Source organism: Saccopteryx bilineata, chromosome 3, assembly GCF_036850765.1.
Source record: "Saccopteryx bilineata isolate mSacBil1 chromosome 3, mSacBil1_pri_phased_curated, whole genome shotgun sequence".
NCBI classification, from domain to species: domain Eukaryota; kingdom Metazoa; phylum Chordata; class Mammalia; order Chiroptera; family Emballonuridae; genus Saccopteryx; species Saccopteryx bilineata.
Window position 1 is genome coordinate 305,037,097 of NC_089492.1, and position 26,535 is coordinate 305,063,631.

General features: G+C 44.7%; 2 protein-coding genes across 3 annotated transcripts in view; one reads left to right on the plus strand and one right to left on the minus strand.

Annotated features, from left to right (window-relative positions):
* Positions 1 to 26,535, minus strand: part of LOC136332042 (zinc finger protein 675-like) — a 323,089-nt gene that overhangs the window by 24,211 nt on the left and 272,343 nt on the right. The window lies entirely within an intron of this gene.
* LOC136332046 (ubiquitin-conjugating enzyme E2 C-like) overlaps positions 1 to 26,535 on the plus strand; it is a 100,493-nt gene that overhangs the window by 382 nt on the left and 73,576 nt on the right. Inside the window, exon 2 of one of the 2 annotated variants that reach the window (XM_066271299.1) lies at positions 19,181 to 19,193. The exons of the other annotated variant lie outside the window; for it this stretch is intronic. Within the exon in view, the coding sequence (XP_066127396.1) occupies positions 19,181 to 19,193 (13 nt within the window). The remainder of the gene's footprint in view (positions 1 to 19,180; positions 19,194 to 26,535) is intronic. 2 annotated transcript variants of the gene reach the window in all.

Sequence of the window (26,535 nt, forward strand, 5' to 3'; positions counted from 1 at the left end):
AACACACAAGTTCAGTTATCGGTAGGAACAACTGCCATGCACTCAGACTACGGCATGCTACGGGAAAATACCACCTTAGCTCTTTTAACATTTCTAAAGAATAGTAAAAAAAAATTTTTTTAAGTGAAAAGACAAAGAGACAAATAGACAAAAAGACAGGAAGGAAGAGAGATGAGAAGCATGAACTCTTAGCTGCGGCACTTTAGTTGTTCATTGATATCATTCTCGTATGTGTCTCGACTAGGGAGATTCAGCTGAGCCAGTGACCTTGGGCTCAATCCAGCAACCATTGGGCTAAAGCCAAGAACGCTGGGCTCATGTCTATAATCCCACCCTCAAGCTGACAACTCCGTGCTCAAGCCAGCAATCTCAGGGCTTCAAACCTGAGTCCTCAGGCTCAGATAGATGATCCAGCCACTGCACCACTGCCTGGTCAGGCCAAAAATCACTCTCTATAAAGCATATGGAATAAATTTTTCATGTCTTATAACCCCAAAAATATTTACTGTATAAGCATCATAGAATAAGTTTACCTGACATTTATTACACACACACACATAAAAAAAAAAATCACCCACCACATTCAAATTAAGAAAAGCCTGACATAAAAAAATGTATGATGTATGATTAGTTCCTACAGTAAAAATTAGGCACAATTAAAGTATAAAGATTGAGAATGATGCCTCACTTGTGGCAGCGCAGTGGACAAAGCATCGGCCTAGAACGCTGAGGTCTCTGATTTGAAACCCTGGGCTTGCCTGCTCAAGGCATATATGGGAGTTGATGCTGCCTGCTCTTCCCTGCCTTCTCTCTCTTTCTGTCTCTAAAAATAAATAAATAAAATCTTTAAAACTAGATTAAGACCAATTAAATGTATGATAAACCTATAAAGAAAATCCTGAAAGTGCTCCATATGGAGAGCACAGGGTAAGTCAAGCCCCTGGACGCTTCACTAAAACATCAGAAACACTCCAGGTGGCCTCTGCCAACACAACATGCAAGATCACTGTCACTCTACAGTTAACAACCACACTTTAGTCTCAGCAAATAGACACCAGGTCCCTCCTGAGATAAACGGCTGCTTACTCCGTCCAGGCCGGTTTTCCTCCTTTTTTACATTACAAGCCCCTTCTTTTAATTCCTCTTATCCCTCCCTCTCCCTTTCCCCCCTGGATCACCTCCCACCCTGGTGTCCCCCTCATTTTCACTGCACCCAACAAGCAACTACCCATCTCTCTCCCCTTATTGGAGCAGGAATAGTGTCTACATTATCAGTCTGCACAGCAGAACCCCAAGAAAGGAGCACACCTCCCTATCCTCTTTCTCACCTCTTCTCAATTCATCTCCCTCCCTGCCTGACACAACAGGGAATGTTGTTCCTCTGCGATGAGGACGCTACCTTGGCCTTCCTACTACCTGGGCTGAAGCCTGTGCTTTAACATTCCTCTCTCCCAGTGGTGATGTAGCCCTCAACAACCAGTCTCTCCCCATTCCAGGGATTCAGCAACTCCGGCACAAAAGGGCAGTGCAGCTCACACTTCTCTTGGTAACTCTCAAAATAACTTCAGAAGTTGGGACAGGTTCAGGAGGACTAGCCACCTCTGTCCTAACGTCCTTTTTAATTGTCACTGAAGTGTTCATTCTTGCAGGCTGCTTCTGCACCTTGTGCACCAGAGTTCTTATAAAGAGGCTGACTGAGACAGTGGGTACAGAAACCACCAGTTACATTTTCCTCCTCCAGGCTGCGCACCAACACAAATATCAACGAGTTCCCCAGCAAGTAACTGCCTAAGGACATTTTCAAACCAGTCTGGGTCTGCTGACTCTCATCTATCCCCTGTCCCATAAATAATTCACCGACCCTAACTAGCAGGAAGCAGTTACGGAAAAATAATCAGACCTTCATCCCTTTTCCATAAACAACAAAAGACTGAAATGTAAGGCTTGGGTTCAGGGTGCTTTTAAAACTCATATTCCCCTTCTTGGGTAAACAGGCAGTTTTAAAATTTTGCTTGCTTGTACTGGGGCAGCGCCCTATGTGTATAGTCTATGGAAGGCTGCTGCTTACCCTCAGGGCAGCAGATTGCAAACTGCAGATTGCCTGCCTATATGAAGAAAGGTGATTTTTTGCTATTGTTTGCAGGAGAAGGGGTATTTCCACCTAATCTGTTTTGATGGAGAGGAGAGAGAGAAAGAAAGAGAGAGTTGACAGGTTTGGCAGCCCTGTTGACACTGGTGGAGACCTGAGTTAAGAGGTGAGTGAAGAAGAAACATAGCCTCGTCCCTAGAAGTTCCGAGGAAGTGTATGAGGGGAAATAAGACTTTCCCATATACAAGCCAGTGTTTTTTGCTGTCATTAGTGTGGCTTTTCCCTCCCTTGGGAGGTACAGAAAAGAAGAAAGGGCCCTGCTTATGGATGGTTCTTGTTTGTCCCCGGAGCGCCAGCAGGCTTCACTAGAAAGTGAGTAATAAACCGTTAATTTTCTCCGTCTGATGCCAGGTGGTGTTTCCAGATTATCCAATTACCAGGTTGACATCCCCGGCCTGGAACTCCTACATTGCAATAGCGATAGGAACTGGGGCCACCACGTTTGACTAGGAGACAATGGGACTTAATTTCTATAATTCATACAGGTCACTTTGTCAGGGGGATGGATATTAAATAAAATGAAGATTATGTCAGCAAATAAGAAAGTGTGTGGGTAACAAAATTAAAAAGAAGTGTTCGTTGCTACATATTAAAAGCCAAGGTCAGGTGCTTGCAAATATTTTCTGCAAAGGAACAGATATATATTTTTGACATTGAGGACCATAGATCTAGGTTCGAGGGAATCAGTTCTGCCTTTGCAGTGTGAAAGTGTCAACCAAAACTGACCAATAGGTGTGGCTCTGTACTGCAGTTAGGTGACCCTGTATGAAAAGCTAAAACACAGAGGGCATCTAACTGCTTGCCCTGGGCTTGACCGCCTTTTCTGAGGTTTCATCTAAGCTACACGTATCCCCTAGCCAATAAAGATATATCTGACCCAGAATGTATGTATAAAAATGGTCTCAGCAGCATTATTCACAACAAGCCAAAATGCAAACAACACAAGTTTAATTAACAGTTGGTTAAACCGCCATATACTCAAGCGGTGGAAGGCTATGGATTCCGTTCCGTCCCAAATGCAGAGGTTGGAACCTCATCCCAATCACCAGCCTGGGGGCCTGGGCCTCCAAAGCTGCAGCCTCACGACACCGTTTGCACCTCAGACACTGACCACAATCCCTTATTATTCCCACAGCGGGACCAGCCACCCTCATATGAGGACCATCCCAGGTCCTTTATATCCCGAACCTGATCCTGACACCGCAATCATACTAAATGCCTCCAGCCGTTACCTACAGTGTGACCCGCAGAGACTAGGACAGTCGGGACACCGTATTTACTGTCTACAGACCCTTAGTCGCTAAATGACCCCAAAGCTACTCAAACTAAAGACAGTCGGTCACCTACTTCCTCGGAAATACCTGGGAGCTCCTTCCACACGACTCCTCCCACCCCATTTTCCCAGGGTCCACACGCACCACTTCCACCCCCTGATGTCAGGTACTCTGTGATGTGGGACAACCTTGCCACTGGACAAAATGTTTCTGAAAATTTAAAAGGACAAGAGCACACTACCTTGTTTTCTGTAGCCCACAAGGAAAGTCTAAACTTTACACTTCCGCAACCTGACTCGCATTCTGGCTACATCTCTGAGATTTTTTGTCAGCCTACGGCGGCCCACGAGGATCTGAAGGATTTGAGGAAACGCCAGCGATTCTCTCACTGCTCTCGGAGCCACTGTGTTTCCGCCCCCTCGCTCCGCGGAGCCATATGGGGGGCCACCAGATTGGGGGAGCTGATGGGGCACAGAAGGAAAGCAGCTACGTTGAAGCCTGGGTGGCTGAAAGGTGGGAAGATTCTCAGATTATCTCGTTTCCTGGTATTTGACTCTTGCAGCTGTTGGAATCCATGGGAGTCCGAAAGACCAGAGTAACAGGCTTTATTGAAAGGAAGAAAGGACCCCTGCTGGGCACTTCTCCTGGGGAGAAGAGTGCCAGTACAAGCTAGGGGGACGAATTATATGGGGTCAAGAAAAATTTTGAGCATGTGAGTGTTGAATCAAAAATCCTGGTATGTCTGGAGCCCCTCCTTGGGGCGGCTTGTCAGCTTTTTGGAATTCCTCTGTGTCAGGGGCGATAGTCCAGTAAGGGTGAGGTCTGACAGATAAGCGGAACATCAAGAGGGCAGTTGGAATACACATATCTATCATTTCTCAGCTCTGTGGTTACATATAAAAGAAAGGCAGTTATTAATTTTATAATATATGGTGAGGGGTGATGAGGAGAAAAAATTGGAAAATTATTGCTTTTTCTGGAGAGAACTCAAGTAGGGAACCTTGCCAAGCCAAGTCCCTCATCCAGTTAAGGAGGTCATCAATTTCCGTGCTGTAAGGTCTGAACAGGTGATGTCTCTGAAAACCTGAGTGAGGAAGTAAAAAAATTTTGCGAGGTAATAATTGTTAGTTGCTTGCTGCAAGTGCCGAGTGGACAGAGTGACATGGTGATTGGTACATAGTCTCCTGATAAGCCTCATGAGACGAGCTGGTCTGGTTCCTCTCGAATGAGAGGACATGTGGAGATTTTTAAGAGACAGGGAACCTGTTGGTGTAAGTTTTTAGAAGGACTGAGTATGTGTGGTTTAAAAGGAAGGAGGTTTGGAGAACATTTAGGAGGGAACTTCTCGGGCTGAGGGGCGGCTTCTTCCTGCTGTCATCCCTACCTATTTGATACTTCCCTTGTGAAATTCTCCTTGGGGTATTGGGGATTAGGAGTGTAGGAGCATTTGATTGTAGATAATCCTAGAGATTTCTCTCATCGGAGCCTGTAGGAACTTGATAAAGAAAGAGGCAAGTATTTGAAAAGCAGGAATGCAGAGATAAGGAGGGTTGTATAGGGGTGTGTGTGAAAGTTCTTCCATGGTAAAGTTAGAGATATTCTTTCCTGGCAGCCCTGGAGAGAGCAGTTAGCTTGAGCTAAAAGAAATGTTTCATGTCTGTTTGTAGGCTCTTCTTCAGCCAAGAAGGCCCAGCGATCTTGTCCCCTTACTATGTGAAGGGTAAAAAAACTGAGAATTGTTAAGAGGTGAATGCTATTCATTCTCCTAGTTGTTCAGGGATATGGGAGAGCTTTAGGGTTAGGGGACCTGTAGGGTTTGAAAAATAGGATTTAGGAGGTTTGGTGATATACGGTTTCACATTTTACTGTTTCACGAGGGCAGGTTTTAGGGTTGGTGTGTAGGGTTAGGTAGATATTTTCAATTTTCTGATTGGCAAAGGTCTGCATGTGGTTCTGTAAGAAACTAGTGAATAAATATAAGAGGCAGGGTCTAAAAGTTAGAAAAATAAATAGGAGAGTGAGTGGACTAATGAAAGGCTATAGTCAAGACACCCAGTTTGTGTGAAACCACTGATTCCATGTTTACAAATTTGCTGGGCTTCAGAGAGAAAGAGAGAGAGAGAGAGAAAGTAGGAATAAGACAAGGAAGTAGCCAGTACCCTGCCCTTAGACCTACTTTTGTGGAGATTCCTAAGGCAACAAAAAGAGGAATTACCTGTACAGCTCGTTTGGTCCTTAGATTGACGGGTAGTGTACTAGGAACTGGAAGAGGCTCATGGGGTAGGATTAGGTTGATATTTGGGGTGAGATAGATTAGGGTACAGATTTCTGCCCAATTAGTAGGGAGACACATATTGGTTTGATCCCACATGAGTAGAAAGCCCCTGATTGGTTGATACAGGATGAGAGGAGGATAGAGAATAAAAGGACAAGGGGTCGGTTTTGTTTCTCTGTTTCTGAGCTCCAGATGGTCAAGGTGGAGGAAAGAGTCACCCTTAGCAGCAGTGGGAGTTGTCAGGATCACAGTGTGTGGACTTGTCCACGTGAAAGTCATTCCTTGGGTGATGTAATGCTGAAAGTGCCTCTTGTACACTCTTTGAACCATTTGCTGAGTAACCTATAAATCCTACAAGTACTTAGGGAAAGAGTGGTTACATTTCTATACTTTGCAGTTTGAGTTTAAGTACTAGTGACCAGTGCTTCTAGCTGGAATTAGCAGCAGGTTCCAGCCTATAATAGGCATGGGGCATTCAGATAAGAGGAATAAAGGAGACACTATACATGAAATAAAGTAACAAAATCAGACTGTCAATACCCACAGTAGAGATCTTTGAGCGATAAATAAAACTTAAATATTCAAGTGAGGCATAGTAGATGGCCCTTGTGTTTACAAGAAATGAGATCAGCTTATCTGCTACTTGGAAGAAATACCTTAGGCTCGTGAAGGATGTCATGGGCCTTCAGTGGCAATTCCCAGCATGCTGGGCAAGGTCAGGTCACAGGTAGCTAGAGCAGGGCTAGAAGAGACTGAACCCTCTCTCTATGGAGCAAGGGGGCAAGCTTACCTTCTCGTGTCCCTCTTTCCACAGCAGAGGTGTGTCCCTTGATGGGGCTGGGAAGCCTGGCAGGCTTCAGTTCATTGACCTTTCTTTCCACTTTGGAGCAGGGCCCTGATATAATTCTATGAAGCCCTTTAGGGTGCTGGACCCTTTAAGAGCATATGCCAAAAGATGGTATTTCCTGACTTCTTTGGGCCTTATTTGCCTTTTCTGTTACTTCCTTGGCCATTATAGACCTTAAAAGCCATGCTCAGAAGGTCTCACTGAGGGGCTTGACTAAGAGCAAAATTGGGAATCCAGTGTCTAAAGAAGCCTATTAGACCGAGGAAAGAAAAGATTTGATCTGTAGTGGTAGGTGGTTGGAGACTGCGGAGGGTCTGAGTTTGATCTAGGGTGAGATCTCAGGTGGTGGGTGTTAAGGTGATGCCCAGATAGACGACAGACTGAGAGTGAAGTTGAGCCTTAGCAGAGAAGACATGATATCATTTCATAGTGAGGAAGTTAAGAAGGGTGGAGGTGTGTCTCCTTGAGGCAGGCAGGGAGGGCTGCAGAGGAGTAGGTTATTTACATATTGTGAGACTACTAGTTTTGAGATTGCATGCTGCTAAATCCTGAGCTAGTGCCTGCTCAAACAGGTGTGGGCTGTTTTTGATCCCCTGGGGGTAAGACAGTACAGGTAAATTGCTGGGCTGCATTAGTGTCCTGATAAAGGTAAACAGAAAGTAAAAGTCAGGGTGTAAAAGAATAGTAAAGAAGGCATTCTTGAGGTCTAAGACCTGTAGAGATTAGGGACTATTGGATGGCGGGGAACTACTGCCTCATTGATTAGGTGTAGGGCTTGTAAGAGGTGATAAGCCCCTGAAGGTTTTTGAACACGAAGAATGGGGGTATTGTAGGGAGAGTCCATGGGGATGAATAAGCCTGGTTTAAGAGGTGGGTAATTATTGGTTTAAGGCCTTAGAAACAGACACAGTTACACATTAAACAAAGACTTTACATAAAAATTATGAATTAAGGAATTTAAATGAGTGTGCTTTACTTGTTTCAATTTAAATTATACTAGAAATATTTTCTGACAAAGAGACAAGATGGATTACTTACTTACATAGCTTAATATACAATTCTATTTTTTTAAGTTTTTTGAGATGGCAGGGAGTTGTTAGCATAGAGGGGAGGAAGAGAGAAAGCCGACGGATGGACAGTGTGAGCAGCTGGATGGAAAGAAGGAGGGTCAGAACCTGCAGGAAGAGGAGGAGGAGGAGATTAAAGCGCCACGTGGTCTAAATTAAAGATTTAGAGCTCTGAGGAGAGGGGAGCAGGCAAGGAGGAAAGAGGCACAATCACAGTTTGTAAGGAGGGAGGAGGGGTCAGAGAAGAGACAGACACCTCAGCCAGAGACACAGCTTCTAAGGAGGGGGGGAGGGGATGAAGAACGCAGTGGAGAAGGGAGGGGGCTCTTGGAGGGAAGAGACTTGAGTGGAAAAGATTTGCAAAGGGACCAGAGAGGGGTCCCAAGAGGGGTGCCCTGGGGGTCAGGCAGGAGAAAGAGAGAGTTGGGAGTCCATGGAGAAGGAAAGATTAGGAGCAGAGGTTTTAGGTGAGGTTTCTTTGGCCAAAAACAGCCTCCGTGTAGAACAGAAGGCACAGAAATTAAGGACAGGAGAGAAGGGAGAAGAAAAGCCTGCATGCAAGGAGTCTCTGATGCCCTCCCCATCCAGTGGCAGAAATTGTAAAGATTTTTTTAGGAGATTGTAATTGAATGTCCCATTTTCAGGCCAATGGGAGTCATTGTCTAGTCCAGGGGTCCCCAAACTACGGCCCGCGGGCCACATGCGGCCCCCTGAGGCCATTTATCCAGCCCCCGCCGCACTTCTGGAAGGGCACCTCTTTCATTGGTGGTCAGTGAGAGGAGCATAGTTCCCATTGAAATATTGGTCAGTTTGTTGATTTAAATTTACTTGTTCTTTATTTTAAATATTGTATTTGTTCCCGTTTTGTTTTTTTACTTTAAAATAAGATATGTGCAGTGTGCATAGGAATTTGTTCATAGTTTTTTTTATAGTCCGGCCCTCCAACGGTCTGAGGGACAGTGAACTGGCCCCCTGTGTAAAAAGTTTGGGGACCCCTGGTCTAGTCTGTACTGAGGCCATGCTGTGTTACAGAAGAAGATTAATTTCTTCAGGTTGAGGTCTTACAGACCGAGTTTGTTGAGGTCTTTATGAGACATCCTAGAGGGGTCTGATTGGAAGGCTTAGACTCTGAAGAGCCCATAGTGGAGACAGGTGAGCAAAAGGGGGCGTCCCCGCCTTTTGTCACTGTCCCAAGAGGAGAGAATCTCCGAGTGGGGGAGTCGTCCCTGATAGAGGTTGTCACCACCTGTCAGGAAGCTCGGAGTACAAGAAATCCAAGAGAGTGGAGAAGTTTGGCTAGGCGCCCAGTCTATTGTGCAGTCCACTGAGACTGAAAGTCAAACTCCTCAAAATGTGAGGCATGTCAGAGAAAACTGTCTGACCAGAGAAAATTTTGTGGAAAAGAGAAGCCGATTGAGGAAGGGGAAGGAAGAAACTCCTTACCTTCTGGTCCAGCAGGGGTTCAGGACAGGGTTAGACTGCCAGCCAATTGACCTACAATTACACGTCCAAACAGAATCAGGGAGTAAGCCCGGGATGAGCTGCTGCTGCCCATTGCTTCCCTGGTTATAAGTTTGGACAGCAAAGAAGGATCATTCAGGCAGTTAGTACCCTGTCCCGTATTTCGGCACCAGATATATGAATGAGACGGCACTCCATCACCAGGTGTGCAGGCTTTATTAGAGGAGAAAGACCTGATGGGGCACTCCTCTGGGAGAAGTGCACCAGAACAAGCTAGGGGGACAAATTATATGGGGTCAAGAAGAATTTTGAGCATGTGGGTGTTGAATCAAATGTCCTGGTATGTCCAGAGCCCCTCCTTGGGGCAGTTAGTCAGCTTTTTGGAATTCCTCTGTCTCAGGGGCGATAGTCCAGTAAAGGTGAGGTCTGGCAGATAAGCAGAACATTAAGAGGGCAGTTGGATACACATATCTATCAGCAGCAAGTCAGTGTATTTTCAGAGACTAGAGTTTCCAGAGGGAAAATAGCTCCGAAGCTGAAAGCACTCAGTGGGCTTGGAAAAAATGCCATATGGCCATAGAAGGTTTTTAAGTTGGTATTAAAATTTTTTTTATTAAATAATTGAAATGGTCAGGAGCTTAAGTGTTCATATAAACAGTCCACAATAAAATACTATAGAGAAACAGTTATACATCTTGTAAAGGCAGGACAACAGGAAATTACCAGCAGAGATATTAATGCAGTAAGTGGGCTTTTGTTGTTGTTTTTTCCTTGAAGTGAGAATTGGGGAGGCAGTCAGACTCCCGCATGTGCCTGACCTGGATCCACCGGGCAAGTCCACCAGGGGGCGATGCTCTGCCCATCTGGGGTGTTGCTCCATTGCAACTGGAACCATTCTAGCGCCTGAGGTGAAGGCCTTGGAGCCATCCTCAGTCCTGAGCCCAGATGATTCAATGGAACCTTGACTACGGGAGGGGAAGAGAGAGACAGAGAGAAAGGAGAGGGGGCGGGGTGGAGAAGTGGATGGATATTTCTCCTGTGTGCCCTAGCCAACAATCTTACCTGGGATTTCCACACGCTGGCGTAAGCTCTACCTCAGAGCCAACTGGCCAGGGCCAGTAAGTGGTTTAAGAACAAAAAAAGATTTGGAGAAATGAGTACAGTGTGAGCCTGGCCATCACCAACTAGGGAGAAACAGTAGATACAGGACTGGAAGTTGTCGCTGGATCTGTTTCTTTGAGAAAAGCTACTAAAAGTGAGGCCATTAATGGTAAAAAATCAGTGAGAATGACACAACCAGAATTCAGAATCCAAAAATATTGCCTCTACTTCTTTTTGAATAAGGTCCCATGATAAGTCAGAGTGGTACTTCTTTTAAACAAAAGATGGTGGTATATTTCTATCTCTAGTGGCACAAATATAAATTAAGACCCTTAACTCCAGCCCTAAACAAAAATTAAGTCAAAATGGATCACAGATCTAAGTATAAGACGTGAAAGTATAAAACTTATCAAAGTAAATGGGAAAAAAAAATTTGAATCCAACTTACCCGGAGTTCTGAGGGAAGACAGTAAAGGATGAATCATAAAAAAATATAATAAATTTTACTCAATTAAAATTAATATGTTTGTACTTTTTTCTTTTAATGAGCAATAAAAAGGGACAGATAGGGACAAACAGACAGAAAGGGAGAGAGATGAGAAGCATCAACTCATAGTTGCAGCACCTTAGCTTTTCCTTGCTTTCTTTTTTCTTTTTTCTTTTTTTTACAGAGACACAGTCAAAGAGAGAGATAGATAAGGACAGACAGACGAGAACAGAGAGAGATGAGAAGCATCAATCATCAGTTTTTTGTTGCGACACTTTAGTTGCTCATTGATTGCTCTCTCATATGTGCCTTGACCGTGGGCCTTCAGCAGACCGAGTAACCCCTTGCTCAAGCTGGCGACCTTGGGGTCTCAAACCTGGGTCTTCCACATCCCAGTCCGATGCTCTATCCACTGCACCACCACCTGGTCAGGCCCTTGATTGCTTTCTAATATATCCCTTGACCAGGAGACTCCAGCTGAGGCAGTGTCACCTTTATTTGCCCAGAGAGCTTGGGCTCACACCACTGATCATGTGGTCATGTCTGTGATCCCATGCTCAAACCAGTGACGACGCCCTCAATCTGTTAAGTCTGCACTCAAACCTGGGGCCTCAGCATCCCAGGCCCACCTCTGTGTACAAAGACACAACCTGGTCAGGCAAAACGTGAACTTTCAAGAACAACATTTACAAAATTGAAGACTAGAGCCAGAGTTTGGGGGAAAACATTTCCGCATGTATCTGGTAAAGGATTGTATTTAAAATATAGAAAAGATTTATAAAACATAACAAAAATAATACAACCACTAATTACTTTATGTATAAGGTCATGAAATTTTCTAGAAACTGGATTTTCATGATGTCACAACTGTAAACTTACTAAACATCAGTAACTTGAAGAATTACTATGTATAATAAATATTATCTATAAATTATGGCCGTAAAAAGCTGTAAAATGAACTATAATTTAAAGAACTTGTAGGATATGGTTGATTTTTTAAATGACTCCAAAAAACATTGCAAAACTATAAAATACCTAGGATTAAAAGTGAATCAGTATGTCTGCGACACTAAATTTTTTTTTTTTTTTACAGGGACAGAGAGAGAGGGATAGATAGGGACAGACAGACAGGAACAGAGAGAGATGAGAAGCATCAATTATCAGTTCTTCGTTGCAAAACCTTAGTTGTTTATTGATTGCTTTCTCATATGTGCCTTGACCGCGGGCCTTCAGCAGACCCAGTAACCCCTTGCTCGAGCCAGCAACCTTGGGTGCAAGCTGGTGAGCTTTGCTCAAAACAGATGAGCCCGTGCTCAAGCTGGCGACCTCGGGTTCTTGAACTTGGGTCCTCTGCATCGCAGTCCAATGCTCTATCCACTGCGTCACTGCCTGGTCAGGCCTGGGACACTAAAATTTAGTACGTATGTAATTTTTTTTTTTTAGTAAGCAAGATAGAGGGACAGATAGGGACAGCCAGACAAAAAGGGAGAGAGATGAGAAGCATCAACTCAGAGTTGCAGCACCTTTTGAACAAAAGATGTCAGCAGAATTGTATCTCTAGTGCTGTAAGAATAAGTTAAGACCCTTAACTCCAAGAAGAAAGGTTCCAACAGACCATGGAATAAGAAAGTAAGAATTTGAATAATGAGCCTGGGCCATGTAGCTCAGATGGTTCAAGTGTCATCCTGATACATCAAGGTTGTGAGTTTGATTTCTGGTGGAAAATCAACTAGTAAATGCATAAATAAGTCAGACAAGAATTGATATTTCTCTTCAACCCCACTTTCTGTTTGTAATCAGTGATCAAAATTTTTAAAGAAATAAAGAATTTGAATAATGAGGGGATTATAATAAAAACTGAACCATAAATAAATTTTGGGGTTTAAAAAATTTTTTTTAAATATTAGAAACATCAATATGCTTTTCAATTATACCTCACTTTTCTTTGTAAGACATTTATTTAGGGAAAAATAGAGGTAAAAGAAGTGAGCTGTTGAATAAATAACCTTTGGTAAGTTACAGAGGCAAAACACGGGACCTTGGAGCTTAGGAAAGAGACATAAACCTTGAGGTATAAGAAGGGGGTAGAGAAAGCCGGCATGCTACAGATAGAGCCATCAGGTGTACCTCTAATAAATGCATACCTATTTTCTTTACTGTTTATTTTATTACTGTATTTTAGAGAGAGAAGAGATGTAGGAGAGAGAGTGACAGGAACACCGATTTGTTCCTGTATATGCCTTGACCTGGGATCAAAATTGGCAACATTTTCAATTCAGAACGATGCTCTCTAACCACCTGACCATGGCCATACCATTTTTTAGTGCATAGCTTTTTGGTAACTTGAGTTATCATCCTACTAGTTCACCCATAATTTTTGTATACCCACTTACTATTAATTACATGTAGATATACATAAATGTTATAATATGGAAATTTGTTTATGAGAAGGTAAAATAAAATTAGATTACAATTGTTTCTTTCCAGTTTTTTTTTTAATTGACAAAAGAAACAGGACAGAGGAAGGGAGAAATTTGGGTGATTTAGGTTGTTCATTGATTGCTTTCTTATACGGACCTTGATGGATGGGGAAGCCTTCAGTGGAGCTAGTGAAACCTTACACATGCCAGTGACCTTAGGCTCAAGTTAGAGACCATGGGGTCATGTCTATAATTCCTTGCTTGAGTGGGCCACCCTGCACTCAAGCTGGTGAGGATGTGCACAGCCAGAGGAGCCCGCTCTTAAGCCAGAGACCTTGGGATTTCAACCTGGGTCCTCAGCTCAATCTACTGAGCCACGACCTGCCAGGCTTTTATTTTACAATTTAATGAGATTTGATGCCCATATATTAAACCTATTCTTAATAAACTTTATTATAGTAAATTTTCATAATTATATGAAAATCACTAATACTAGTATAAAGAATTCACATATTAATTTATTCAAGTTCCTATCATGTGAACATTTTATATAACCATGGTACATTTGTCAAATTGAGAAATCTCCAATTTCATAAATTTTTTTTAATGTTTTCCTTTTCCAAGTTGCAGTACTCAGTCCACTATACAATATTTCATTAAGACATCACATTTTCTGGATTTCTTCTATTCTGTGACCATTTCTCTGATGTATTTTTTTTATTTATGTCATGAATTAATTTAAGGAGTGATGAGTTATTTTGTATCTTAATACATCTTTTGGGTTGTACAAAGTTTGTCTTGGTAAATAATAATACATTTAAAAATAGACACTTCAGAATTGAAGTCTCTTATCACACCACTAACAAGGGGTAGAAAATATTAAAATGTCTTACTGTTGATCTCCTGGTAAAGATAACATTTGCTGGGTTTCTACACTTAATATAGCAAGAACACATTCTAACCAAAAACAACCAGCCTAAGGGCTCACATCAAAAGATTTTAAAACTTAAATGTAGTTTCGGCATTGGAAATATTTGTGAAAGCATAATACAGATAAATGGAACAGAATAGAGAGCCCACAAAAAGACCTGCACAGATCAAATACACTCAACTGTTTGAAAAAAGAACAAAGGCTTTGACGGTGAACACATGTGCTTTTCAACAAATGATGTCGGAACACTTAGAGGACCATTGGTATGCATGAATAAGTAAATACTAATACATAAAAGGAATCTCAACATTTTCTTCACAGGTTTTAGCTGATAAAAGATGTATCCAGCCTGACCAGGCGGTGGGCAGTGGACCTAGAATTAGACTGTGATGCACAGAACTCACATTAAAGTCCCTGAGGTCGCTGGCTTGAGTTCAGGCTCTCCAGGCTTGAGCACAGGGTCACTGGCTTGAGTGTAAGATTATAGACATGACTCCATGGTCTCTGGCTTGAGGCAAAAGACACTGGCTTGAAGATGAAGGTTGCAGGCTTGAGGCCAAGCTAGCTCTGGCTTGAGCAAGGGGTCACTCGCTCTGCCATAGTCCCTGGTCAAGGCACATATAAGAAAGCAATCAATGAACAATTAAGATGCCACAAAGAAGGTTGATGATACTTCTCATCTCTCTTCCTGTCTGTTCATTTCTGTCTCTTCTGACTGTCCGCCTCTGTGGGAAGGGGTGGGGGAAGACTGGTATCCATATAATAGAATTCAAAAAGTCTACAATTTTAAAACCATGAAAATATCTTGGACACTCTTATTTTATTTTATTTTATTTTACTGTTTTGTGGCAGAGACAAAGAGTCAGAGAGAGGGACAGATAGGGACAGAGAGGAAGGGAGAGAGATGAGAAACATCAATTCTTTGTTGTGATTTCTTAGTTGTTCACTGATTGATTTCTCATATATGCCTTGCTGGGAGGCTAGAGTGTTGGATCCACCGGGTACAAGAACAAATGTCGGAGATTTTTCAGGAGCTTAGATCATACTTTATTGGCCAAGTTTAACCTGCACAGGGGCGAACTCTCCAGATGTCCAGAGACACCGTACTCACAGGGAGCTGCAAATGAGAGTCGCCCCTGGTGCTTACAGCCAGGTCCTTATATATCCTAAGTAAGCAAGCATTATACAGAAGCAGATGCGGCAGTTACCTATTCGCTAAGGGTGTCACATGCAGCATAGCAACAGGGGCAGGGTTTAGCTTAGTGGCGAATTTCAAACATAAACTTCTGATAAGGGTCTCTGACCAATGGAATACAAACGTTTGTCTTCCTTTGTGCTGATCTTCTTTGTGCTCAGCCTCACAGGGGCTCTATCAGCACCTCCCTGTTCCGGCTCCTTCAATAGTTACACTTTGGCAGTCTCAGCACACCTTCCTGAATCTAACATTCCCCATCTCTTTTGGGCATAAATCAAACCCTTGATTCTTCATCAGTGGGAAGAATGGTATAAGGTTAGGACAGTACCATCAACTTTACTACATCTATTCTTTCTTTAACATAACTGAGTAGCTTGTTGAACAAAATGGGCCCTAAGGACAATAGGCATAAGAAACCAATACACGGACCTAGCAAAGGGAGAAGGTAAGGCAAAGTACCATTGAGGCTACTCCACAGGGGGCTTTCAAAGAGCTCTCTTCTTCCCTTTACTAGATCTTCTTGTAGCCTTTTAATTTTGTCTCATACTATACCAGATTTGTTGACATAGAAGCAGCAACATTCCTGTAAAGCCAAACAGATGCCTTCCTGCTCTGCTGTAAGTAAGTCTAAGCCCCTTCTATTTTGCAGGACCATTTCTGCTAGAGAATCTAACTGATCTTGAATATCCTGGATAGTACTGGATATAGCTTGAATATCATCTATTAGCTTGTTAGAAAGCTGAGTATAGGAATGAACGGCCACTCCTAGTCCAGCAGTACCAGTAGCTACAGCCCTGGTAATACCCAGACCCACTAACAATGGAATGAGTGTAACAGCTCTCTTAGAGCGACCTGCGATATAGTCTAAAGTAGGGACGGGGACAGCCTCATCCCCAGGTATAATGTCTATATTTGGCAATAGAGTGGCTAGCACACAGACCCCAGTCCAGTTGGTGGGCAAATAGAGAAAGCTAGATTACCTCCACATAACAACACTTGTCCCCTGCCAGGGCAGAGGGGGGAGCTGGAGTTAATGAATTTGCTACAATTAGCAAAATCCGCAAACCCAACTTCTATATCAGAACTGTTATTTTGTGGATGACTTTTGTGCAAGAAACATTGAGGAAGTCTATGGGCTGAACTCTAAAAAGAGTGTTAGCACTGCAATTAGGATATTGGGTAAGCATAGACTCATAGAACGCTGCTGGTAAAGCAATTGGCATGGGTGTGCCTAGGGTCATACAAAACCAGCAATCAGCAGCTAGAGTAGGATTCGAGGCATTAAGTGCCCAATGGGTACCTAGGAGTATATCAGAGGACTGAGTGTCTAAGTCAACACCTCGTGCTTTTGGCCAAGCCAAAGGATAATAATTAAATTTTGAGTACATAAGGTTAATAATTTGTTCAATTCTTTCTTGCACTATAGATTCCCTGATAGTATCTTGGGGTCCTCCTCCATCCGAAACATGTAGAGGGGATTTCTTAGACCAACATATGGGTTTGCTGCGCGTCCCTTTGCACGAAGCCTGCATGTGGCCATGTGATCCTATCTCCGGGCTAACGCCCACTCAAGTTCTCTGAAGGATGGCAGTGAAGTAGTAGTATCATAACTAGTGCATTCCTGAAATTCCTCGTAACAGGAGGAGTGCATTTGATCATAGAAACTAGTGCACTCAGGAGGGCAGGGTCCTGGCTTGCCTTGAATAGGGGGAATTATGCAGGGTTTGTTATTGCAGACCCACTCTTGGGTGATACCTACCCCTAAACCTGGTGTCACGGCGAGGTACGCTATTTTGCTATTACAATCAACCTGTCTTGTGTATTTCTCTGGTCTAGTGGTAGTGGTTCCTCTTCTGCAGTCACAAGGGGAGCCATACAGTGTCCTGAGTAGCTCTTCAGTGTTTGGTGTCGGCCCAATCCTCCCTCTGTAAAATTTAATAGACACAGTAGTCCTCCTAGGATGTGGATGAGAACCACAACCTTAAGGGGTCCTTGGGATCTGCGTGGACCTTCCATTTCCTCGGGTCTGAGTGCTGGGCTCCCGTTACCTCGTCACGTTGAGCTGGTTTCACGTGGGAGAGATGGATCCAGTAAGGCTTTTCTGCTACCTTGATAGCTGTGGGTGTACTCAGGATCACCTGGAACAGTCCATTCCAACACGGCTCAAGGTTGCCCCGTCTGTGGTTGAGAATCCACACCCACTGTCCAGGCTCCAGTGGCTCCGGTAGTCAGGAGCTGTGTTTTGCATTTGATTGGGCTGATCTCTGGAGGGCCTGCACCTCGCTTCTGATGTGTTGCAGGGCCTGCAAGGACTTGAGGAAATTATTATTAGAAATCTCTAGTTCCCCTCTGGTCAATCGAGGTACAAGGGGCACAGGTTGCCCAAATAAGATTTCATAAGGGGTCCATTTATTGAGGTAGGGGGTATATCTAGTTCTAAAAAGGGTGAAAGGAAGGAGCTCAACCCAATTTTTGCTGGTCTCCTCCCTTAGCTTAATTATAGTTTCCTTCAGAGTCCTGTTCATTCTTTCCACTTGTCCTGAACTTTGGGGCCTATAAATGCAATGCAATTTCCAATTAATACCTAACTTAGTGGCTAATTCTTGAGATATCCTAGATATGAATGCAGGTCCATTGTCTGATCCTAGGGCTAGGGGAATGCCATATCTAGGTATGATTTCCCTTAATAAGACTTTGCAAACTGTGGAAGCAGCCTGTCCCCGCGTGGGGAATGCTTCTACCCATCCTGAGAGGGTGTCTATTAATACTAATAGATACTTATAACCTGACTTCCCAGGGGTCATCTCTGTGAAATCTATTTCCCACAGTTCTCCCAGAGCTTTCCCCTGATACCTCACAAAGGGGGGTAGCTTCTTATTCTGCGCATTTACTCTGGCACAGATACTGCATCTCGAGACAATGGAGTGGACAATATCCCTGATGTTGGGCCCTACATAATACTTTCTGATAAGTTGTTCTAGCTTATTCTGCCCTAGGTGAGTGCTAGTATAAATATATCCTACTATTTCTCCTACTATTCCCTGGGGTAAATAGAGCCGGGAGTCAGGAAGCTCTATCTATCCCTGCTGGTTTCTCTTTCCCTTCAATTGTATCCCTTCCTGCTCTTCTTCTGGGGAATATCTAGGATCCGGAGGTAATGTTAGCTTAGGCAGTAATGGTAAAAGGCTCTCTTGTGACCCAGTGGCTGCCTCTCTTGCACCTGAGTCTGCTAGGTTGTTACCCTTTACAACAGGAGAGTCCCCTCTTTGGTGACCTTTGCAGTGGATGATGGCAACTTTGGTAGGTATCCAAATGGCATTTAGGAGGGCAAGAATTTCACTGTTTCTTAATGTCCTTCCCTCCTGCTGTTAGGAGGCCTCTCTCCTTGTATATGGCTCCGTGGACATGGGCGGTGGCAAATGCATAACGGCTGTCAGTGTAGATGTTGGCAACTTTTCCCTCCTCCATCTGTAAGGCTCGGGTTAGTCCTATCAGCTCTGCCCTCTGTGCAGATGTTCCTGTGGGTAGTGCTTTCTGCCACAGGACCTTATTTTCCATGGTCACTGCTGCCCCTGCATATCGCTGTCCATCCTTAATAAAACTGCTCCCGTCAGTAAAGAGAGTCAGGTCTGCCTTATTGTAGGCCTTATTCCTTAAGTCCGGGTGGGAGCCAGTCACTGTGTCAAGGATTTGCTTGCAACTGTGGGCCAAAGTGGAGTCCGGTATTGGCAACAGGGTTGCTGGGTCCAGGGCTGCAGTTTAGAGGAACTGAACAGATGGAGGGTTCAGCAGCTGAGCCTGATACTGTGTTAGCCATGCATTAGATAGCCACCTGTCAGGAGGTGCTCGCAGCACTTGCTCTATGTAGTGTTCCCCAATGACTTGGATGTCCTACCCTAAAGTCAATTTACTAGCCTCCTTGATTAGTACGGAGGTGGCAGCAAGTGCCCTCAGACATGTTGGCTATCCCGAGGCTACGGGATCAAGTTTCTTGGACAAATAGGCAACGGGTCTCTTCCACAGCCCAAGTTCCTGGCTCAGTACTCCTAAGGCTACCCCTCCCTTTTCTGCTATAAATAGCTGAAAGGGTTTGGCCAGATCTGGCAGGGCCAAAGCTGGGGCAGTCACCAGAGCTTCTTTAAGCACTTGGAACGCTTGCTTCTCCTTATCTGTCCATGTGAACCGCTCTTCCTTACCCCTGGTTAGTTCATGCAGGGGTTTAGCTAGTTCTGCAAAGCCTAATATCCACAGTCACGGCAGTATCCTACTGCACCCAGGAATTCTCGTACCTGCCTCTTGTTAGTAGGCTCAGGGATCTGCAAGACTGTCTGAATTCGCTGGCTGGACAATGTCCTTTGCCCTCCCTGTAAGTTATACCCCAAATAACTTACAGTTTGTGTCACAATCTGGGCTTTCTTGGTGGAGACTCGATACCCCATTTGCCCGAGATCTTGTAGAAGGTCCAAGATGGCTTCCTCACACTCTCCTTCATCCTTAGCAGCTATGAGGATATCATCCACATACTGGAGCAGTACGATTGATGGATGGGAGGAGCGGAAAGCCTGCAGGTCTTTGCTGAGGGCTTCATTAAAAATGGTGGGGGCCTGACCAGGCAGTGGCGCAGTGGATAAAGTGTTGGACTGGGATGCAGAGGAACCAGGTTCGAGACCCGAGGTCGCCAGTTTGAGTGCAGGCTCATCTGGCTTGAGCAAAAAAGCTCACCAGCTTGGACCCAAGGTCGATGGCTTGAGCAAGGGGTTACCAGGTCTGCTGAAGGCCCCCGTGGTCAAGACACATATGAGAAAGCAATCAATGAACAACTAAGGTGTCGCAATGAAAAACTGATGATTGATGCTTCTCATCTCTCTCCGTTCCTGTCTGTCTGTCCCTATCTATCCCTCTCTCTGACTCTATCTCTGTCCCTGTATATACATATAAAAACAGGGAAAAAAAATGGTGGGGGAATTCTTAAACCCTGTTGTAGTCTGTTCCAAGTGAACTGCCCCACCAGTCCATTATCTGGGTCATTCCATTCAAAGGCAAAGATCTCCTGGCTTTGAGGTGCCAGGGGAATACAAAAGAAGGCATCCTTCAAATCCAGGACAGAATAATAGGTATGGGTTGGGGGCAATGAGCTAAGTAAGTATACAGGTTGGGCACCATGGGATGAATAGTCTCTACCTGTGCATTCACTTCCCGCAAGTCCTGGACTGGACGATAGTCTTGGCTCCCTGGTTTCTGTACGGGAAGCAGCGGGGTGTTCCAGGCTGATTGACATCTTCGAAGGATGCCTGCCTCCAGCAGGCGTTGCAAGTGCCGGGCGATTCCCTGTTTAGCTCGGGCTGGGACAGGGTACTGCCTGATCCTAACCAGTCTAGCAGTGCTGATCAGTTGCACCAGGACAGGCAGTTGGTGGGTGGCCAAAGCTGGGGGGTTGGTTTCCGCCCAAACCTCAGGTACCTGGGCACGCAGGGCGTCTGGAACCCCTTCCTCGGCCTCCTTACCTTCTAGGACAGTGGCAAGTAAGTGTTCTTCAGACAGTGGGACAGTTACTTCCATGCTGACCTCTGCCTCTTCTTTCCCCATAGGGCTTTCTTCCCATTGGAAGGTTATGGTGGCCTAAAGTTTCTGCAATAAGTCCCTTCCAAGCAGTGGGTAAGGGCAGTCTGGAATGACTAGGAAAGAGTGGGTGATAGTGCCTCGACCTAAGTCAGTAATTCTTGCGGTGACCCATGGGTAGGCTTCTGCTTTGCCCATTGCCCCTATTATCTTAGTAGTTTCCTTCTGCATCTGGCCCTGTGGTTTCTTTAGGACTGAATAGGTGGCTTCCATGTTGACTAGGAAGTCTATTGGCTTTCCTTTGACTGTTAAGGTGACTATGGGCTCCTGGGAGCCGACGGGAATGGAGCCCTGGCCCCGTCAGTCTAAGGTTTGGAGCAAGACCTCTGGGGCTTGTTTTGGCCTCTGGCTGTCGGCCCTCAACTTTGGGCACTCTCTCTTCCAGTGTCCTTTCTCCTTGCAATAGGCGCATTGATCCTTGTCTATTCGCTGTCCTTGGCCCTTCCTCTGTCCCCCTTTTTCTTTGGGGGAAGGTTTCTGAGCAGCAATCAGGATCTTGGCTACCTCCTTTGCTCTGCCAACCTCCGGATCATCCCTGTTGATATATACTTTCTGGGCTATTTCTAATAGCTTACTCCTATTCTCTCCCTCGAACCCCTCAATCTTCTGAAGCTTTTTTCTTATATCAGAAGCGGCTTGAGTCACAAAGGCTATGTTTATTAGCCTCTTGTTTTCTTCTGCTTCTGGGTCTAAGGGGGTGTACACTCTATATGCCTCCATGAGTCTCTCTAAGAAAGCTGCTGGGGATTCTTCCCTTCCCTGGATAACCTCACTTACCTTGCTAAAGTTGGTTGGCTTTCTAGCTGCTGCCTTGAGCCCCCTCAACAGAGTCCGGCAATACTGGAGGAGCGTGTCCCTTCCCCCAGCGGTATTAGGGTCCCAGGTAGGAGGTTGAGACGGGAGAACGTCTTCTACTTCCCTTCTTCCCTCCCGAGTTTCCTTTTCTTCTCCCAATACCACCTTAGCAGCTTCTCTCATTATTCTGTCCCTTTCTTCAGAAGTGAAGAGGGTTTGTAAAATCTGCTGACAATCATCCCACATAGGCTGATGGGTCCTAAAAATGGTCTAAGGAGAGATTTTAATCCCTGAGGTTTCTCGGAAAATGGGAGATTCTGATGCTTCCAATTGTATAAATCACTGGTGGAAAAAGGCACATAGATGAGGCGAGGAGGTGCCCGTGGGCCAGCATCTGGTGCTAGCGGCGCCTCCCGGAGGGGCAAAATGGCTGCGCCTCCCACCGAAGGAGACATAACCACGCCTCCCGTTGAAGGAGGAATGGCCGCGCCTCCCGCTGAAGGAGGCAAGATGGCTGCGCCTCCTGCCCCATAGACCGCCCCTCCTTGGGTGTGGGGTGGGCTCGAGAGCTCACTCACGTCCTGCCGCTGATAGGGTGGAGGGGAAATCACCGGGTCTAGGTGGTCCTCCGGAGGTCCAGGCAAAACAAGGTAAAGTCTGGATGGTTCACCAGGCTGTATCAGGGAATGGGCTTCTCCCTTTTCCTTTTCTTTGACCCTCCCAACTTTCTTATCCCCTGTACCAAGACAAACCGCTCACCTGCCTCGCTGGCTGTCCTTCAGACACTTTCTGATGTACCTAGGCCACTCGGTGGCTATATCTACCCACACATCTATATACAGGTATTGGTCTGGGTGGGGTGCCCTATAGACAGTGGCTCTGACAGCAAATAAAGTTGAAAGGTCAAAAGTGCCCTCTGTGGGCCATCCCATATTAAATGCAGGCCATTCCTGTTGGCTCAAGGTCTGGAGGAAACCTGGACTCGGCAGCGGACCTCCATACCCCTGAGCTCTATTCTGGAAATCAGAAAAATTCTTCAACAGGCACTCAAGCGGGGATCCCGGCACAGACTCCTGTTGTCCCATCCTGGATGACTCAGGAATAATGAGAAAGGGTAGGATACAGGCAACACACACTATTAACACAAGGAACACACTTGTCTCTCTCACACTCAACTCAGTCATTCGAGCTCAGAAAAAACGCAGCGCAGCGCAGCACAAAAAGGATTCCTAATGTGACCAGTCACTCCTAAAGTTAACAAATCCAAATATCCAAATTTCAGAGAGCGGCGTCCCGCTTCTGAAAGCCCTGGGCGGGTTACCAGCAGCGTCCACCTACCACCTCAGGAGTGTGCGCTCCAGAGCTCAAAAGCCACACCAAATGAGGATCCTCAGTGAATACTTACTCAGCTCGAGCTGTTACTCCGGTCTCCGACCCAAAACTCCGCCAAGGGAGAATCCCAGGCAAGCCCCCAAAATGTTGGATCCACCGGGTACGAGAACAAATGTCGGAGACTTTCAGGAGCTTAGATCGTACTTTATTGGCCAAGTTTAACCTGTGCAGGGGCCAACTCCCCAGATGTCCAGAGACATCGTACTCACAGGGAGCTACAAATGAGAGTCGCCCCTGGTGCTTACAACCAGGTCCTTATATATCCTAAGTAAGCAAGCATTATACAGAAGCAGATGCGGCAGTTACCTATTCGCTAAGGGTGTCGCACGCAGCATAGCAACAGGGGCTGGGTTTAGCTTAGTGGCGAATTTCAAACATAAACTTCTGATAAGGGTCTCTGACCAATGGAATGCAAACATTTGTCTTCCTTTGTGCTGATCTTTGTTCTCAGCCTCACAGGGGCACTATCAGCACCTCCCTGTTCTGGCTCCTTCAATAGTTACACTCTGGCAGTCTCAGCACACCTTCCTGAATCTAACATAGAGCAGACCTAATGACCCCTTGCTCGAGCCAGCAACCTTGGTCTCAAGCTTGTGAGCCTTGCTCAAACCCAATGAGCATGTGCTCAAGCTGGCAACCTCAGGATCTTGAACTTGGGTCCTCCACGTCCCAGTCTGACACTCTATCCACTGCACCACCACCTGGTCAGGCAACCGACACTTTCAAAGATAATCAGATGGCAAGTGAGTATATCAAAGGTGCTCAACATTGTCACCAGAAAGTTACAATTTAGTACAGTGAATTGATAAAAGTACACAGCTCATTGAATTCCAAAATATATATATATATATAAAATATGCTGGAGATAAGGAGAGAAAAAGAAATATTTATTTCACAGACAATGCAAAGACTACATCATTTTGGAAGATAGATGATTTTTTTTGTTTTATTTACTGAGAGGAGAGGAGTCAAAGACAGATTCCTGCATGCACCCTGACCAGAAAATACTGGAAAGCCACTAGGGAGGAATGATCTGCCCATCTGGGGCGTTCCTCTCTTGCTCAGCAACTGAGCTTTTCTTAGCACCTTAGGTGGATGCCATAGAGCCATCCTCAGTGCCCAAGGCCAACTCAATCCAATGGAGCCATGTCTCCAAAATGGAGAGTGAGCGAGAGAGCGAGAGAGAGAGAGAGAAGCGAGAGAGAGAGAGAGAGAGAGAGAGAGGGAGAGGGAGAGAGAAAGAAAGAAGCAAGTGAGAGGGGAATGGGGAGAGAAGCAGATAGGCTTTTTTTTTCTGTGTGCCCTGAAGGGAATTGAACCTGGGACATCTACACACCAGGCTGATGCTCTACCGTTGAACCAACTGGTGAGGAATGGCAGATTCTTGAATGCATATTTATACTCTTGATTTCAATTTTATAAAAGTTCATCTAAAATATTTTTAAAAGATTTTGTTCATTTATAGAAAGGGCAGAGAGAGAGAGAGAGAGAGAAGGTAGGATGATAGGAAGCATTAACACATATATGAGCCCTCACAGGGTAAGCCTAGGGTTTTGAACCAGCGACCTCACCATTCCAGGTCCTTGCTTTATCCACTGTGCCACCAGAAGTCAGGCAAAAAAATTATTTTAATGAAATGGTCTCACTAAGGAGTAGAATTTAGAAAAATGTTTCTATTTACTTATGTCCAAAAACCTGAACAAAAATATCAAAGATGGCCCTGAATGGTTGGAACAGTTGAGCATCGACCAGGTGTAGGGACATCCCAGCTTTGATTCCTGGTCAGGGCTACAAGAAAAGTGACTATTTTCTTTTCTCTCCCATGTTGTCCCAATTCTTTTTTTAAAGTCTGTGACTCAATTCAGTCTGTGGCTCAACTCATTCAAACATTGGCCCTAGCGCTGGGGTACTTTGGTTGGTCTGAATATATCAGCTTCAGAAGCAAAAAACAACTCACATTATTTGAGCATCAGCTCTAGACAGAAGTTGCCAGGTGAATTGTTGCAGACCTGTGTGAGGAGTAGATTCAGGCCCCAAGACAGAATGGGGCAGAATTAAAGAATTAAAAGATGGATTCAGTTGACCTTGGCAAACACTGCTGGCAGAAACACTGCCCTAGCAGAAAAACATGGTCACCCCCAGAAACCACATTTTCTTTTATTTACAGGGCAAAGTGGGTCATTAGCAAATCAATGCCTTTTCTGATTACAGTTTTCAAGACAACCGAAGAAATCCACCAAGTGCAAAAAAGCCCCATCAATACTTAACATCCTAACTTTACATAAAGAGGAAAGTTGCTTCCAGTGTTTTCAAAAGAATATGGGGGACAGGACAAGCATCACAGCTAACATGGAGATGTGGAGAAGGGTTTAGTCTTTTGCAAGCGAGATGGGGGATTGGGCTGAAGCCAGTTCCCAGCACCTCTGTTCCCTCAAAATCTAACTGCAAAACCCTGTTGATTTTTAGGTCCATGACAGTGAATCCTGGTTTTGGTGCATGTGGAAGTATGTCTCCCTATTATCCCGTCTCTCACTTTATAAAAAAAAAAGAAAGAAAGAAAAAAAAAAAAGAAATGTAAAAGAAGAAGCTTTCCTGGAAGATAAAAAAATATTTTTTCACTTCTAGAAACACCACTTCATCATGGTGAACTACTCAGATTTGTGACGACTGTGTGATAGGGGCCTAGTGTTGTGTATGGGACCTCAGTATTGTGTATAGAGAGTTGGACATAAAGAGAAACTTTAAACTTGCTTTTGGTAGCTGCTTAGAGTAGAAAATCCCCAATAGTCTATAAAAGGAGGTTAAGCATTAAACGGAGCTTGCCTGTGGCAGTAGCTTAGAGCAAAAAATTTTTACAAGCCCAACTAGTTAGATATCTTGACTTAAATCTTGCCTACAGAAGCAGAATATAGTTTATGCTTTAGCCTTGCAGTAATTACAGGAAGAATTGTAATCAGCTTTAGAACAAAGAATGCTTTCTACCAAAATGTCAAGAATGTTGTACATACCTGTTGTAATAGCTATGACTTTGTGGTTTATGCCTTTAAATACTGCTCTCTGCCTAGGCTCGAGGCTGTTACCTGTTTCTCAGCTAGCAATTGCCAGCCAGCTATTAAAGGCTCTTTAATTTTATAATCAATTTGGGCTCCGATCAATAATTAATCATGTTCAGTCCATAATATTTGGAGGCCCAGCGAGATAATCCAGGCCTTCCTGGCAGTTGGGTTGGAGCCTAGCAGGACCACCGCTACCCACTGCTAGGGGGAGATCTCTGAGAAGACATTCCTCATCCCTAGGAGACAAAGTGGAAAGTTCCCATCTCAAAGTTCTGCAATTTGACTCTTGGAGCCATTTGAATCTGTACTTACTGGTAAGATTTGTATCGGCTTCTGGGGTGCCCCATTGTGAATCATTGGAAGGCTGATGCAGCATTACTCCTGAGACTCGATCCCAGACCACAATGGTGGCCGGTGATCTTTGGTTTGGTTTCACTTGTTTTGTGTTCCAGTGTTGTCTTTTGTC